This window comes from Saimiri boliviensis, chromosome 13 (genome assembly GCF_048565385.1).
Source record: "Saimiri boliviensis isolate mSaiBol1 chromosome 13, mSaiBol1.pri, whole genome shotgun sequence".
NCBI classification, from domain to species: domain Eukaryota; kingdom Metazoa; phylum Chordata; class Mammalia; order Primates; family Cebidae; genus Saimiri; species Saimiri boliviensis.
The window spans coordinates 17,239,719-17,255,282 of NC_133461.1; the positions used below are offsets into that span (position 1 = coordinate 17,239,719).

The 15,564-nt window shown below is 40.6% G+C and overlaps 1 protein-coding gene across 6 annotated transcripts in view; it reads left to right on the forward strand.

Annotated features, from left to right (window-relative positions):
* The window catches only part of RNF152 (ring finger protein 152), an 81,435-nt gene extending 75,626 nt beyond the window's left edge, over positions 1-5,809 (forward strand). For all 6 annotated transcript variants that reach the window (XM_039463751.2, XM_039463752.2, XM_039463750.2 and 3 more), the window contains one exon: positions 591-5,809. In XM_039463751.2, the coding sequence (XP_039319685.2) occupies positions 726-1,337 (612 nt within the window). In that variant the 5' untranslated portion in view covers positions 591-725 and the 3' untranslated portion in view covers positions 1,338-5,809. The remainder of the gene's footprint in view (positions 1-590) is intronic.
* The last annotated feature ends 9,755 nt before the right edge of the window (positions 5,810-15,564 follow it).

Genomic DNA, 15,564 nt, shown 5'->3' on the forward strand with positions numbered 1-15,564 from the left:
AAAACATGCCTTCACATGCTTCTTCTGTAGTGTGACTTTAATTCTCTGTGAGAGAAGAACAATCCTAACCCATGTAAGTAAACGGAGCAAGCTAGTTACTGGAAGTACCTAGGCTTGTGAAGTTGCCTAAATCTTGCAATTAAGACTTGAAAGTGGGTAAGTAGAGTCAGGAAAAAAGGTCAGATGATCTAAGGAGAGAAATTTACTTCTAGGAAATGCTACGTACTTCTTGGAAGCAGGAGAATTTCTCCAGTATATTTTAGAAGGATGACGCAGAGTTTGCTGAAATGTACAAAACAGAAACAAAAAGATTCCCTCTTTGTGAAATATGGACGCATCATCTACACCTATGGGAGGTGTTCATTTTTTTTGGAAATGAACAAAGTATTTGGCATGACGTGCTGTCTGAGACAACTCTCATTCACCTTTCACTGGGCATTATTGGAATCCTGTAGTTTCAAGAGTCGTAAATTTTTAGGCTTTTGGCCCAATGTCAAGACTTCTGAGCAACAGTATAAATCCATTAGATATGTTGACATCTGAACGTCTTTGAAGTAATTAATATTGTTTACATTATTTGTCTCTCTCAGAAATGAACACACCTGTGAGTACTGGATGCCTGTGAGCTCCCCATCACCTGCACTGCAAAGACGCAGAGCGGCAGCCTCTGAGAAGCAGCTCCTTCCCCTTCACCTTGTCCTTGCCCTTCCTGCTCAAGGTCTACCATGGAGACGCTGTCCCAGGACTCCCTGCTGGAATGTCAGATCTGTTTCAATTACTACAGCCCCCGGCGCAGGCCCAAGTTGCTGGATTGCAAGCACACCTGCTGTTCAGTGTGCCTCCAGCAGATGAGGACCAGCCAGAAGGACGTGCGGTGCCCCTGGTGCCGTGGTGTCACCAAGCTGCCCCCCGGCTTCTCTGTGTCACAGCTCCCCGACGACCCGGAGGTCCTGGCTGTCATTGCCATCCCACACACTTCCGAACACACCCCGGTCTTCATCAAACTTCCCAGCAATGGGTGCTACATGCTGCCCCTGCCCATCTCCAAGGAGCGTGCGCTGCTGCCTGGAGACATGGGCTGCCGCCTGCTGCCCGGGAGCCAGCAGAAGTCCGTCACTGTGGTGACCATCCCTGCCGAACAGCAGCCTCTGCAAGGCGGGGCTCCCCAGGAGGCGGCGGAGGAGGAGCAGAACAGGCGGGGCGTGGTGAAAAGCTCCACCTGGTCGGGGGTGTGCACTGTCATCTTGGTGGCCTGCGTCTTGGTCTTCCTCCTCGGCATCGTGCTCCACAACATGTCTTGCATCTCTAAGCGCTTCACTGTGATTTCCTGTGGCTGAAGACAGCTGCAGGGAAGTCTCTGGTGGGTGCCAACTTAGGGGTTGAGCAGGTTGGTGATGAGATCACGGTGAGAAGATGGGGGGGAGCGACACTGACCATTTGGTGCTGAGCGCTGGCCTCTGGGTTGCCTCTTGATTTACCCCAAGACAGACACAAAGGGCAGAAGGTGAGGTCTCAACAAGATACCAGGCGAATTGTTTTGAGTGTTGATGGCAACAGCTTTGAAGATGATTGCATGCATCCTCATAATCATGTATTCAATGGACTGTAATTTATGATTTTTGAAAATCATGTTACGAGATAGACATAGTCTACTTAGACGTTAAACTGCACAAGTACGTGCAATGTGATCTTCTCTAAATGCGGTAGATTAAAACAAAGATGCTATGTATACAAGTAGAGTTAAACCTGCGAATCCGTGTAAAAATCCAGTGAAGACATGCACTGCTGGCTTCTTTACTTTTTTGTTGTTGTTGTTCTTTTTATTGAAACGCAGTCTTTATTTAGTTGCTAAGGCTTTTTATACATTTTGAATGGCACCAGAACAAAATAAGTCAAGATGGACAGTCGTTTTTTTGGAGAAAATATTTGAACATGTGTCTCCAATGTGTTGTGTTTTGTCATGAACCTTCATTTTCTTCACGTGTAATTAGAGCTTGCTACGTGTTGATGAAACTGAAAGCTCAACAGGGGAGCAATAAACCGAGAAATCATGAGACATGTCCAATCCCGCAGGAACCCTGAACGCTGATTTTCCTCAAGCCATCTCACAAAATAAGAATTTCAAATGTAAATATTGTGTATTTGTGTGTGTATGTATGTGTGTCTAATTTGATTTACCTCAGGTGTTTGAGTCTTTGCAGAAGAATCCTGGGATTAAGACTTCACTGGGCACGGGTGAGTCGAGTCTCTGAAGCGGTGGCCACTTCATGGGCACCTGCACCCAGCGAGGAGTCTCCTACCCGTCACCTGCAACACTCGCTCCTCCTCTGTGTATTTGAGTCCTGCATTTTGTCAGAGGCAAATGGAGAGTAACAGAACAGTGTCTTTTCCCCCGGTTTTGGAATCTTGCGCTGGCCATGAGTGTCGTGACTGATGGCCAACCCGGGCGGGCGTTTTAATAGATGGTCTGTGGTTCTTTTTTGAAAGATGCTCTTCCACAAGAGTTAAACCAGTTAGATTCCAGTTTCCTCTTATTGATGTAAGAGAGAGGATCTCCTGTATTTTAACATGTTTTTACTGGGAAAAGTGGCAAGGTAAACTAATAGCTCAAATTCCCAAAATAAGTGGACCAGTTCTTCATATACTGTCAAATATTCTTAAATGTGTAATGGTCTCTAGATGCTCATGAAGAAAGCTCTGCTAGACGTAAGTGATAAATTCCTATCCCTGGGTGCATGTGCATTCAGAAATAGCTGTGAGCTTTACAGTTCTCATCTAACTTATTTTATGGAATTCATGAAGCAAGTGGTATGTGACAAGGACTCCACTTATAAATATAACTGTTTTTATGTTCTACTGAATCCCTGAAAATGGTGAGGAGGGTGGGGGAAAGTGAAGGAGAGACAAGCAGGGCTAATTCTAAAAAAGCAAGGCTAGAAAATAGCCCTGTGAGGTCAAGATAATTTAATTTATTTACATGCTACCTGTTATCTTCAGGCAGCACAAAACATGCATATAAAAGTGATGGAATTAATGTGAAATAAAACAAAAATATAATGACTAGAATACAAAGCTAATAGTGCTAATTGGCATGAGAATTCAACATAAAATTAGGAGCTCTGATTTTTCAAATTTTTCAAATTTATCATAAGACCTTTAGGAAATGTATTTGAAAGCTCAAAATAGAAATTAGGTTAAAATGCCATTTTATTGTGTAAGCTATTGGGCATTATACAACAAATAATCTAGGATTTATTTGGTATTAATAATTTAGGCATCATATTAGCTGAATACTCTCCTCTATTACGTAATATACTGTTGGGTTAGTGTCAATTTCTCAAACTCTCCCAGGCTGCTGTAATGCATGTCTGACCTGATTTCTGTTTCTCTTGGAGAAACACACACACATATATACACAACCACGGAAATGTTGCATTAAGAATGCTACATTTCAAATAGACTTTACCCTCACAATTTCAGGCTATGCCATATTCAAATTAATTTTGTGAGTGATATCTGCATATGTTTCTGTACAGTATGAAATGACTGACCCTGTAGTGTAGTATGTGATAGAGTTCTACTTGTTAAAGTAGGTTAGATATAGACACTAAAGTATGTGATGATAGCGTCCTGTGTTTCTTAGTGCAAATCCTGTAGAGTAAAAATGTTCATAGAACTTTTACTTAAAAACAGTCCCGTGCTAGAGCTGCCATTAAGCAGTGCAAAATTAATTGGCAGTATGGTAGATTCTTGACCTTAAAATTTAACAATAGCAACCAAAATCAGATTATTATTTTTTTTTCTTGCGAGTCTTATTGACATAAGAAACATTGTTTAAATTGTTTAAATGGATTCTGCATTCTGCCTGCAGTTATTTGTGTGCCTGTTTGTTAGGGTGTGCATTCTTGTGTGTGTGTGTGTGTGTGTGTGTGTGTGTGTGTGTGCATGTGAGAGAGAGAGAGAGAGAGAGAGAGAGAGAGAGAGAGAGGAGTTCTCAGCCTGCCAGATAGAATTTTATAGGCTCAATGAAGTTTTAATGTTACTTGGCATCCTATTGTTCTGGCCTCTTCTGGCATTTACCAATGACCCTTAACAAACACATCTACCCATGTGACCAAAGTCCACTGACACAAGAGGCCAGAATTCTTACTTGCACATCAATGTGAAAAGTCACAACTGGAAAGCACAGAAAGTTAGAGCTGAAAGCAACCTCCGGTAGCTTCATTTTGTAGATGGGTCCGTTTTGTAATTCTGCAGAAAAGGGGGGATATGAACTTTGCACTGCAGTGTCTTCTTGCTCCATCCCAGGTCTGTCTATGTCTCTATCAGCTATGATCCTTTCTAGGTTTGATTAATACCCTTTACTAAGTCAACTGTTGCTTTAAAGGATATTTTCTGTAGGTTTATGTGCTCATTTTAGTTGGCATCTACCTCTCTGGGAAAATGAAAGGAGGGTTGACTTAGGGATGAGTATAGATGTTGAAAGACAACTATCAAACCATGTGGTTTGAATTGTTAAAATTGTAGAGCATTGGTGTCCAAATCTCCCACCCCACTTGTATGTAAAGGACAGTGAGTGTTGTGTAAATAATAAACTCTAAGAAGCATGAATTTTCATCTTTATTAATGATCTTGACATAAGCAAGAGAATGCTTCATTTGTTAAGTAGAGCCAAGAATGCTACTAAAAAGCATTGTCTTCGGAAAAATTTTGTATAATGACTTGGAGCGTAAGTTGTGATGAAAAGGCAACTTGATTCTCAGTTCCAGTCATACTTAAGGATCAGAAAGCTCTAAGATATTTTCTTTATAAATACAACTGTTTAATTTTTTGCATGACTTATATATTGGGTCCCTTGAAGGTAAAACCAGGTGATGGTATAACCTCTGAGATCTAGATTGGCACCGTTCTATAGAACTTTCTGTGGCAATGGAAATGCTCTGTCACCTGTGCTGTCTGGTACAGTGGCCACAAGCCACATGGACTTTCAGGCAGTTAAAATGGGGTTAGTACAAGGGAAGAAGTAGACTTCAAATTTTATTTAACTGAAATCTAAATGTGACAAGGGGCTGCCATATTGAACAACGCAGCTCTGGATGATTGTGCTTGCGGATCTAGCATCAAGGTATTAATGGAGTAACCGTGAGGCCAAGAAGAGAGTTTGTGTGCTAATAACATGTAGTTGGCAAAAGGCAAAAAAAATTCCTTTCTGGGCTTAAAAAGTATATGATCTCAAGTATGACAGTAAAAGTTCATTGTTGCCCTTTGGAACTGTTGCCGATAGACTTTGGGCCAAGGAATGATCAGTGAAGCTTAAAGAGTGCTTTATTAAGCCCCTTTTCTGGGATTATTAGCTGCATGTGAACCTATTGTCCAAAAATAGTAGTTAGACAGTAGCTGTAAAACGTTTGACTTGTAAGCTATGCATGACCTATACTGTGAAATTGTGTCTAGGGTCTTGTGGCCAAAAAGTAAATGTTACAGGAAAAAAAAAAGCCTAATGAAATCCCTATTCACTTCCAATATCTTATCCAAACTTCATTGCTGTATTAATAAGGTGCAAATATAAGAGCAAGCATGGTTTGCAGTGTTCAGACTGTTTTTGTTTGCCCTTGAAGTCTGCCAGCTTGTCATTGTATTTGGTGTAGGCATATGTGGGCATCATTTTTCAGATGCCAGACTAAAATGTAGGTACTATTTTTAGAGTGAGATTTGACATTGTTTTAGTCTCTTTCTTTTTTAAACAAAAATTTTAGTTATCACTGAAAGAGTTGAAGATTTGAAGCTTTGCACAAAGGCACTTTTTTTTTTAATAGTAAAACATATTGCCCATGAAATTTAAAGACTTGAAGGTTACTGTAGCTACTAGAATTAATTTTTAGCTAAATAAAAGGAAGCAGAAAATTCAGTTTGAAATATATTTTTTTCTGTAAAGACCAGATTCTTACTGATAATCTGGTATTTATTCCAGTCTAGATTTTGATTTGAAGAGTTCCCATCCCTTTATTTGAAAACTTATATTGCTTTCAAAATTGGTTAGTCTGCTTTTTATTGTTTTCCAAATGGAATATATACCAAATGCATTTACTTCATTTTAGCAGAAATAGTTTTTTTTTTTTTTTTTTTTTTTTTTAAGAATTCATCAGTGGGCAAGACTTTTCTTCTTAGCTTGCCTTTAAAAATCATTTATTTATTTATTTTTTTGTCAAGATAGTAGTCTTTCTTTAGACTTGAGGAAGATAGAAGTCCAAAAGTTATTGGTGCAAGAGGAATAATGCACAAAAGACTTCAGTTTCTATCTTCCCTCAGAAAAACGATGCTGCCCACCAGTCAGCATTTTGTTTCCACCTAAGAAGTGTCAGTCTGTCATCCCTGACCTAGATGGAGAAGCTGTTCCTTGACGTTGCCATCATTCTCAGTAAATTGTCACCTACAAGTTAATTCTTAGCAAAACAGAAACTATTGAGAATAATAATATAGTCAAGGTAATTCAGTAGCTGTTTTGAAAGTAGTAGTCTATTTCAAAAGCAAAAACAATGATGTTCAGTTGCTGGATTTTGTGCAACATGAAACCCCCCCCCACCTTTTTTTTTTTTTTTTTTTTTGAGATGAAGTTTCGCTCTTACTGCCCAGGCTGGAGTGCAATGATGTGATTGCCGCTCACTGCAACCTCTGCCTCCCAGGTTCAAACAATGCTCCTGCCTCAGCCTCCCAGGTAGCTGGGATTATAGGCAGCGCCACCATGCCTGGCTAATTTTGTATTTTTAATAGAGACAGGGTTTCTCCATGTTGGTCAGGCTGGTCCTGAACTCCTGACCTCATGTGATCTGCCTGCCTCAGTCTCAAAGTGTTGGGATTACAGGCATGAGCCACCGCGCCTGGCCAACATGAAACACTTCTAAAAGATAAGTGGAAATTCAAGCCATTGATTTTTCTGACACAACTGACTACACACACACACACACACACACACACACACACACACACACACAGTTTAGCTGTAATTGACACACACACACACACACACACACACACACACCCCACAATTTAGCCGTAATTGGAGTTAAAAATCAAGTTAAAAAATGTTAGTCACGTTTTCCGATTTGTGAGTTATACAATATTGGATTAGATGTTAATTTCTTAACTGTTGCTATGGGCTGCATACATTATGTCAAACTACCTTTGAGAGTGTCTATATAAACACATGAAACTTTTCAAATATATGAAGAGGTAGGTTCTGCTGTATACATTTTATTGGAAAGCCATTGATCGTTGAAGAACATAAGCAGGTGGGGCATATAATTTCTTCCAAATACCTTATTTTTTGGATCTGCTTAAGTGATTGGGGCGAGTGCACCATTATTCCTGAACCCCTGAAATGTGGTTCCCATTTTTCTGCACAAATTTTCTTAGTCGAGTCAACTTTTTTTTTTTTTTTTCCCAGGATTCACTGCCTGGGATATCCCACTATATACATCTCACCTATGATGTAGTGGTGCTTGAAACACTCATCTCATTAGCTAGATTTTATTCTAATCTAAAGGTTTTTGATATTTTTCATACTATGATATTTTTTGGGACAATCAGTAATATTTGGGGCAGAGCACTGAGGGACCTCTTGAAGTCTGCAACAGCATGCATTTTCTTTATTTTTGTAGTGGGTGCTTCTCTTTTGCTGTCTGTGTTCTAGAACACTGCTCTCAATTCATTGCCATGGGATGTAGAGCTATTAGCCCGTGTGAAAGTCTTCTGTAATCTCCTTGGGGGGTGAGTTATTGGGTTATTCTAACAGGGCTTTTCCAAAGGGATGGTCCATTTTTAATACAACATTTGCTTTTTGAAAATCCAGAAGTAGACAGTTGGATATAATGGTGGTGGAAGAGCTTGGGCTGTAAGCAGAAGGAAATAAATATGACAAACGCCTCTTAAGGGGGATCTAGTTGATACCTCTGTTACCTGTTTTTAAATAGTGGGAGGACACAGTAGCTGGTACCTTACACCGTGCCTCAGGAAAATCCTGTGAAGATTTCATTTACAAATCCTCTTAGGATTTTCTGGGTTGAGGGACAACCCATCTATTAAGTAGCGGGAGAGGGAGAAGTGAAGCATTAGGTCTACGTCAATGGACGGACAGATAAACCCAGAGAGGGAGAAAATACTTAATAAAGGAAGAGAATATAGCTGCAAAACAAGACATATAGGAGCTGAAGGCCAGACATGGCAGAAACCAGCTGGAGAAAGAAGCTCAGGACACCTAGGACAACTTAGTCAAGCACAATCTGTCATTCCAGTATGGACTACCAAGTTCAATTCAGGATGCTTAACACACATGGGGCAATATGTTCAGCTGATGACGATCCAAGGAGGCCCCATTTCCCATCGCCCTGTCCTATGCACGTGGCTTTGATTGTTAGCACACTAGGCAATTTCAGAGCCCGCTCAGGAGTTGGTGGCCACTTTGGTGCAGACAACCAACTCTAAGACTCTAGAATTCTCTTAACCATGGAAGGCAATGCCTATTCCTGTGGATCTTTCCTGGCTTGAGTATGTCAGTACTGTTGGGAAAATGAGTTCAAGAATATTTCAGTTTATAGATCCTGGTTGCTGTTATATACTTTGTCCTTCCACCACTTGATTGTGTTTGCCTCACTCCATAGTCATAGGTGTGGAAGCTGGTTTCAGCTTGGGGCTGTAACAAACTCCCAACATAAGCCATGTAGCTGTGGCCCAGGGTTCCTTCCATCTACAGCTTCAGCAATGGGTTCTCTGGCCCTCTTGATAACAAAAACTCCAGTCTAATGGCTAAATTAATGCTGCTCAGAGGCTATTAACTCAAATCCTTGACATGTTTCATTTACAATTATGTGGATTATTTATTTTAGAAGCTTTTTTTTTTTTTTTTTTTTTTTTTTTTTTTTTTTTTTTAAGGGCCAAATAGCCCTACAGATAAATGAGCTGCTGGGCTGTGTAGAAAATATTGTTCAAATGTTGCCAAATATTGACTTCGTAAAGGGGATATCAAGCTGCTGTTTATAAATCTGAATGTCTTAAAAGCATTCTTGCTTGCTCTCTCTGTTATAGATGGTGTCTTAGCCAGTCCTGAGTTTTCCAATGAACCCAATTTTAATATATGGTATTTTTGTATGCCAAACCGGTGTCTTGTCCTTTGTATATGTGGTAATGTTGATTTTATGACTACTGTTAAAACACATTTGCTATGATTAAAATTCATAAAATGATTTCAAATAGACTCATGCATTGGTTTTCTTCCCCCCCTCCTAACCCCATGAAAAAAAAATTGGTGGAGAGTTTCATCATCAGTTATTCTAAGGATTTTAGTAGACTTGGACAATAAAGCAGTAAGAAGATTCTGAGCCAAGGATTTTTTAAGTAGAAATAACTTTCCAGTAGCTCCTCTGAGAGGCCAAGGGATATGGAGAGGGATATGGATGTGCGGAGACAGAAGGTAACACATCTTTTGAGTAAGCCCAAGATTGTTTTGACAAGTTGGGTTTTCATGCTTCTCGTGGTTCTACCTTTATCCTTCACTGTTTAGAAATGATGCTGCATGTCCCATGCCCCAGGTGAATTCTCTTGTTACACCATATGCAGCCCTTGTGTAGTCAGGCAGAGTCTCTTGGCCTCTTGGCCCCGAGTCTGGAAAGGTGTCCTTCAAGTAATGTTTTCATCAGTAGGGTATTTCGGAGACGATTTTATGATAAAAAGCATCCTGTCTTTTGATAACTGGATCATATCAATGAATTTCAATTTACTTTAACAGGTAGTCTAATCCTAATTAAGAGTTATCAATGACCTGATGGGCATGGGTGCTGGTGTAAGCATACTCTGGCTTTCTGAGAAATCATAAAGTAATCCCCATAGTTTTAAAAGTGAAATATGAGGCCAGGCATGGCGGCTCATGCCTGTAATCCTAGCAATTTGGGAGGATGAGGTGGGTGGATCGCCTGAGGTTGGGAGTTCGAGACCAGCTTGGCCAGCATGGTGAAACCCTGTCTCTATTAAAAATACAAAAATTAGCTGGGAGTGGTGGCAGGCGCCTGTAATCCCAGCTACTTGGGAGACTGAGGCAGGGGAATTATTTGAACCCGGAAGGCGGAGGTTGCAGTGAGCTGAGATGGCACCATTACACTCCAGCCTGGGTAACAAGAGCGAAACTCTGTCTTAAAAAAGTGAGATGTGACCCGGTACAGTGGCTCATGCCTATAAACTTAGCTTTTTGGGAGACTAAGGATGGAGGGTAACTTGAGACCAGGAGTTTGAGACCAACCTGGGCAACATAGTGAGACCCCTGTCTCTACAAAAATTAATGAAGAAATTAGTTCCAGTTTACTCATGAGGCTGAACCTAGAAGTCGCTTGAGCCTAGGAGTTTGAGGCTACAGTGAGCCTGATCATGCCATTGCACTCCAGCCTGGGTGACAGAGACCTTGTCTTCTAAATAAGTAAGAGATATTATTGTGATTCAATACCCACTTCTTATACCAAAAAACAAGGAGTATTATGTTAGTCTATATTTTTTAAAGTGCAAAATTTATTTGGTATATTTAAACTTTTCTGATCTGTGAATTTCCCTGGTTTCAAGTAGCATGGGGCAGAGGTGGGTAGGTGGGTAGGAATTTCTTTGTTAGAGCTGCTTACTCGTGTTTGAACCTCTCTATCAGCCACAGAAGGACTTGATTGGAAGAAGGCGGAAAGGCATTTAAGGAAGGCATTTAGATGCCCTGGCTTCTCCAGGTCTTAGCTTCTTCATGCCAGAAGCCAATGGTATCTATAGTCTTGCGTTATCAAGACTCACCTGTAGATTTATGGGCACAGAGCAAAGGAGAGGGGGTCTTGGGAAAGCCATGTAGGTGCATCTGGCCTGGGCATAGACCATTGGCAACCTCTTCAGATGACACTGTTGGTGGTGGCACAGGTTTTCTGCCTCTGGATGTGGGCCTGGAAGGAGAGGATGAAGCCATGCCAGCTCCAGGATCCCTGTAGAGGAGAAATGTGTGTGAGTAGCTGAAACTCAGGCAGGGGATATGGAGGTGCAGAAAGAGAGGGTAACTATGTCTGGTAGTCACTGCATTCCATCCTCACTCTCAGGCCTTCCACACACACACAGCCCTCCACGACTCCACCAAATTTCCTGAGATCAAAGCCCGTCTACCTGCCAATACATTATTTTTCTTAATGCTTTTGCTTTCAGAGATAATTCTTGGAAGAGAAACCCATTTTCAGTGTGCACAATATAGGACTAGGCTGTGTAAATGGCAGAGGGGAAGAGGAAGGGATTCTCGAATCAAGACTGAACCTCTGCTTTTCTTTTTATAGATTTGAAAATTTTGCACAATTTTACTTGACCCAGATCATGATAGAGCTGTAATTGGATTCAGTCTCTCTCACTCCCAAAACTACTGCTCCTTGAATCCTCTCTTTACACTATTGTGTTGGCACATGACCATTTGTTATTATGTGCAAGAGTAAGTGAATGTACAGAGGCAAGTGTGTGTACACGCATGCCTATGTGAACATTTCATGGACTCTTTGCACAGATTTTTTTAAAAGAGGGTGAAGATCTTTTAAGAGGGTGAAGATCTTTAAAGAGGAATCAGAAAAATACTCTGATTTAGCTACCAAGAAAGGATTACTTCTTCTTTTTTTTTGAGATGGAGTTTTGCTCTTGTTGCCCAGGCTGAAGTGCAATGGCATGATCTCGGCTCACTGCAACCTCTGCCTCCTAGGTTCAAATGATTCTCCTGCCTCAGCCTCCCAAATAGCTGGGATTAAAGGAATGCTCTGCCTCGCCTGGCTAACTTTGTATTTTTTGTAGAGACAGGGTTTCTCCATGTTGGTGGGGCTGGTCTTGAACTCCCGACCTCATGTGATCTGCCCACCTCGGCTTCCCAAAGTGCTGGGATTATAGGCGTGAGGCACTACAGCCAGCCAATAAAGAATTATTTCTATGGAATCATGAGGAAAATTAGGGAGAAGGAAACCCCCCTTCAACCTTTTGTTACTTCACTCAGAGTTTCCATGATGGCCAGTGACCATGGCTGCTGACATAAGCAAGGTAGAAACAGCCCCTGACCATGCAGGGGAGAAAGAGAAACGTCTTTTCTCACCCTCATCCATCACAAGGTTTTTGTCTGACACCCATTAATAAGAGAAATGAATATCACATTTACTTAATATAACTTTTATGTGCCATGGGAGCCTTCAGACATAAAGACCCAAAGACTCAGAATAAATTATTTTTACAGACAGTCATGCAGAAATATAATTGGAGGACAAAAGGGTCTGGTCTAATGGTAATAAACTGGGGGCCGGGGGGAACTTAGTAGGAACCGTTTGTTCAGATTCCTCCCGGCATCCCTGCATGACATTTCTTTTTTCTGGTTATAGGGTGACACATCTGTCACATGGGGATTTCCAGGGGAGAAAGGAGGAAGAAAATCAGAGTGAGCTTCCTAGGTTTTAAGGTCTGCTTCAGAGAAGAAGGGGCAGGTGGAATTGTAGTTTCTATGGCCCACTTCAAGAGAGAGAGGGTGAAGAAGGTCAGAGAGACCTTCCTGCTTTTGAAGTTTTCTCACTTTCCTTCAGCTTAAAATAGTATGCCAAGGCGCCATACTTTGGGGTATCATGTTCTGAACTTCATGTGGACCTTACAGTCTTGTAGGAAAGACAGGCATTGACAATAAACAATGTCCAGGTCCAGTGAAGAGGTGCAGGGGATTTGAATGCATGTAACAAGGAAGAAAGATGGATGGGCTGCCTGATGGGTTTTAGGTAAAAGAGTCAGAAAAGGCTTTCTGGAAAGAATGGCTTCCAGGATTAGAGCAGAGGGATGAACTGGGATCAGTGAGGAACATTTCTGGAAACACACTCAAGAAGGGAGCACAAGAGAAAAAGGAGGCATAGGGCATGGAAACTTCTCTCTGGAGTAAGTGTGCTTCTCTTGTTAGGCTCCCTGCCATTTGTACACTGTCTTGTGCCAATTACACTGCAATTGATGATGTTTCAGCACGACAGCCCAGTCCCCAAGAATATCCACTGTGATGGTCTGTATGTTGTGTCCCCCCAAATTCATTTGTTGAAATGCTAAACCCCAAGATAATGTTTTTAGAAGGTGAGGCCTTTGGTGAGGTGATTAGGTCATGAGGGTAGGGCTCTTCTGAATGGGATTGATGACCTTATAAATGGGACCAAAGGGAGCTGCTTGGCCCCTTCCTCTATGTGAAAGCACAGCTCCAAGTCACCATCTGTGAACCAGGGAACAAGCCCACACTAGACACCACATCTCTCAGCACCTTGACCTTGGACTTCCCAGCTGCCAGAACTATGAGAAATACATTTTTGCTTATAAGTCACCCAGTTTGTAGTACTTTGTTATAGCCGCCCAAACAGACTAAGATGATACCCATAGAGGAGCATTTTGCAAAAGCCCAATGATAGGGTCAATTTTACAGGTAGATACTTTTTCATTAGACGTAACTACATGTGAAATTGGCTCTGCAATGGACATTTGCTTCATCATGTTCATATAATGTGTAATGACTTTCTTCTGCCTATGCTCTGTGCAGAAGAAAAGAATGCACAGAATCTTTTATTCCAATGTTTGTGCCACTAGTTTGTGAAACAAACAGATTCAGACTCCGATATTGCTGACACAGGGTGCAAAAAACCTCTGTCTAAAGTATAGTTTTGAAAAGGGCATTTTCCAAGCTATGTTTTGAGATATTATTGATAGTAGTTTTGTGATTAAATATGATGGGAAAATACTTGGTTAAACTGTTTTATTTTTAATTGCACAACTTTTCAGAGCCTTTAATGTGTAGATTGGTCATGGTTCTTTAGAGAAACAGAACCAATTGTATGAGATGCAGGGAAGGGGAGAGAGAAAGAGATTTTTTTTTTTTTTTTGAGACGGTGTTTTGCTCTTGTTACCTAGGCTAGAGTGCAATGGTGCGATCTCGGCTCACCGCAACTTCCGCCTCCTGGTTTCAGGCAATTCTCCTGCCTCAACCTCCTGAGTAGCTGGGACTACATCCCAGCACTTTGAGAGAAAGAGATTTTAAGGAGCTGGCTCACATGATTGTGGACTGTGGCAAGTGTAAAATCTGCAGGGAATGTTATCAGGCTGGAGACCCAGGGAAAATGTAATGTTGCAGTTTTAGCGTGAAGACAGCCTGTTGGAAGAATTCCCCTTTCCTAGGGGGAGGTCAGTCTTTTTTTCTCCTAAGGTCTTCAACTGATTGCATGAGGCCCACCCACATAATGGAGAGCAGTCTGCTTTATTAAAAGTCTACTGATTTCAATGTTAATTATATCTAAAAAGTGTCTTCAAAGCAACATTCAGTAAAGCGTTTGACCAAATATTTTAGTATTATGGTCTAACCAAATTGACACATAAAATTAACTTTCACAATATGCTAAGGGGCCCTGCAAATCTCTAAAATGGGAACGTAATATGTATCAATTTCTCCCAATTTACTTGAGTAAAGAATCCATCACTTGTAGAATGTCTGTTAGGGTCTGGTAGAACACAGTTGGGGGAATATTGGCCGTGAATGATAATTCACTATTTTGACTTACTCCATTTATTTCTGGTTTGAAGTGATCATCAAAGGCTGGCCCAGAGCAAACCAACCAACTAACCAACCTACAAATTAAGCACTCATTATTTACATAAGAAGATTGAACCATTAGCTCATGTTTTGTTTTTTATTTTAAAACAGCATCATGTAAACATAAAATAACCTAATACCTGTATTAGATTTACCTTGATGGTCTATTGTACATAATTTGCAGGCTAAAATGTAATGCACATATTACCAATGAAATTTTCTTACATGAGCAAATTATGGGGGAAATATGTATGCATCTGCTTTAGCAATAAGGGTATGGATGAATCATACTTAAATGTGGTGCATACATATCAGAGTCTAGTTTTGGAAAATTATAGCCTAAAAATTTATAAATATTCATTACTACATATTGTGGGGTTAAAAATAACCCACAACAAACTAAACCGATAATGATGAGCAAAACTAACAACAATTTGCTATTAAGCAAGAAGAGCAGCAATCAAAAAAACCATGATCAATTTAAGACCTTACTGATAATAAGTATCCTTCCCACAAATTGCAGGAATTTCAACTATTTGCCCATGCAGTAGGAGCCTAGCAATGTTGGGAAAATACTGAATTAGCAAAATACGGAATTGAAGCCATCACTAAACTAAACTCTGAAAAGCACTTATTTTGGTTCAAAAATGCAAAATTTAGCAAAACATCTGTAGGCAGTTATTAATGAGTGGATCTCATTTAAGAAGTTTGGGGATTGGTGGGCTACCTATTAAGAAAAACTATTGGCCCTCCCAAGTGGGCAGAGGGCCATGTATTGAGAATCACTCCCTAGAAAATTATACAAAGAAAGGAATTTATGAACATGGGCAATACTTTAAACGAGAAATGAAGCAATTTTCCGTTTCATAAAACATCATATTAATAGAAATAAAATTTCATGGAATAAAATCAATAGTTGTAATATTTACTTTCAA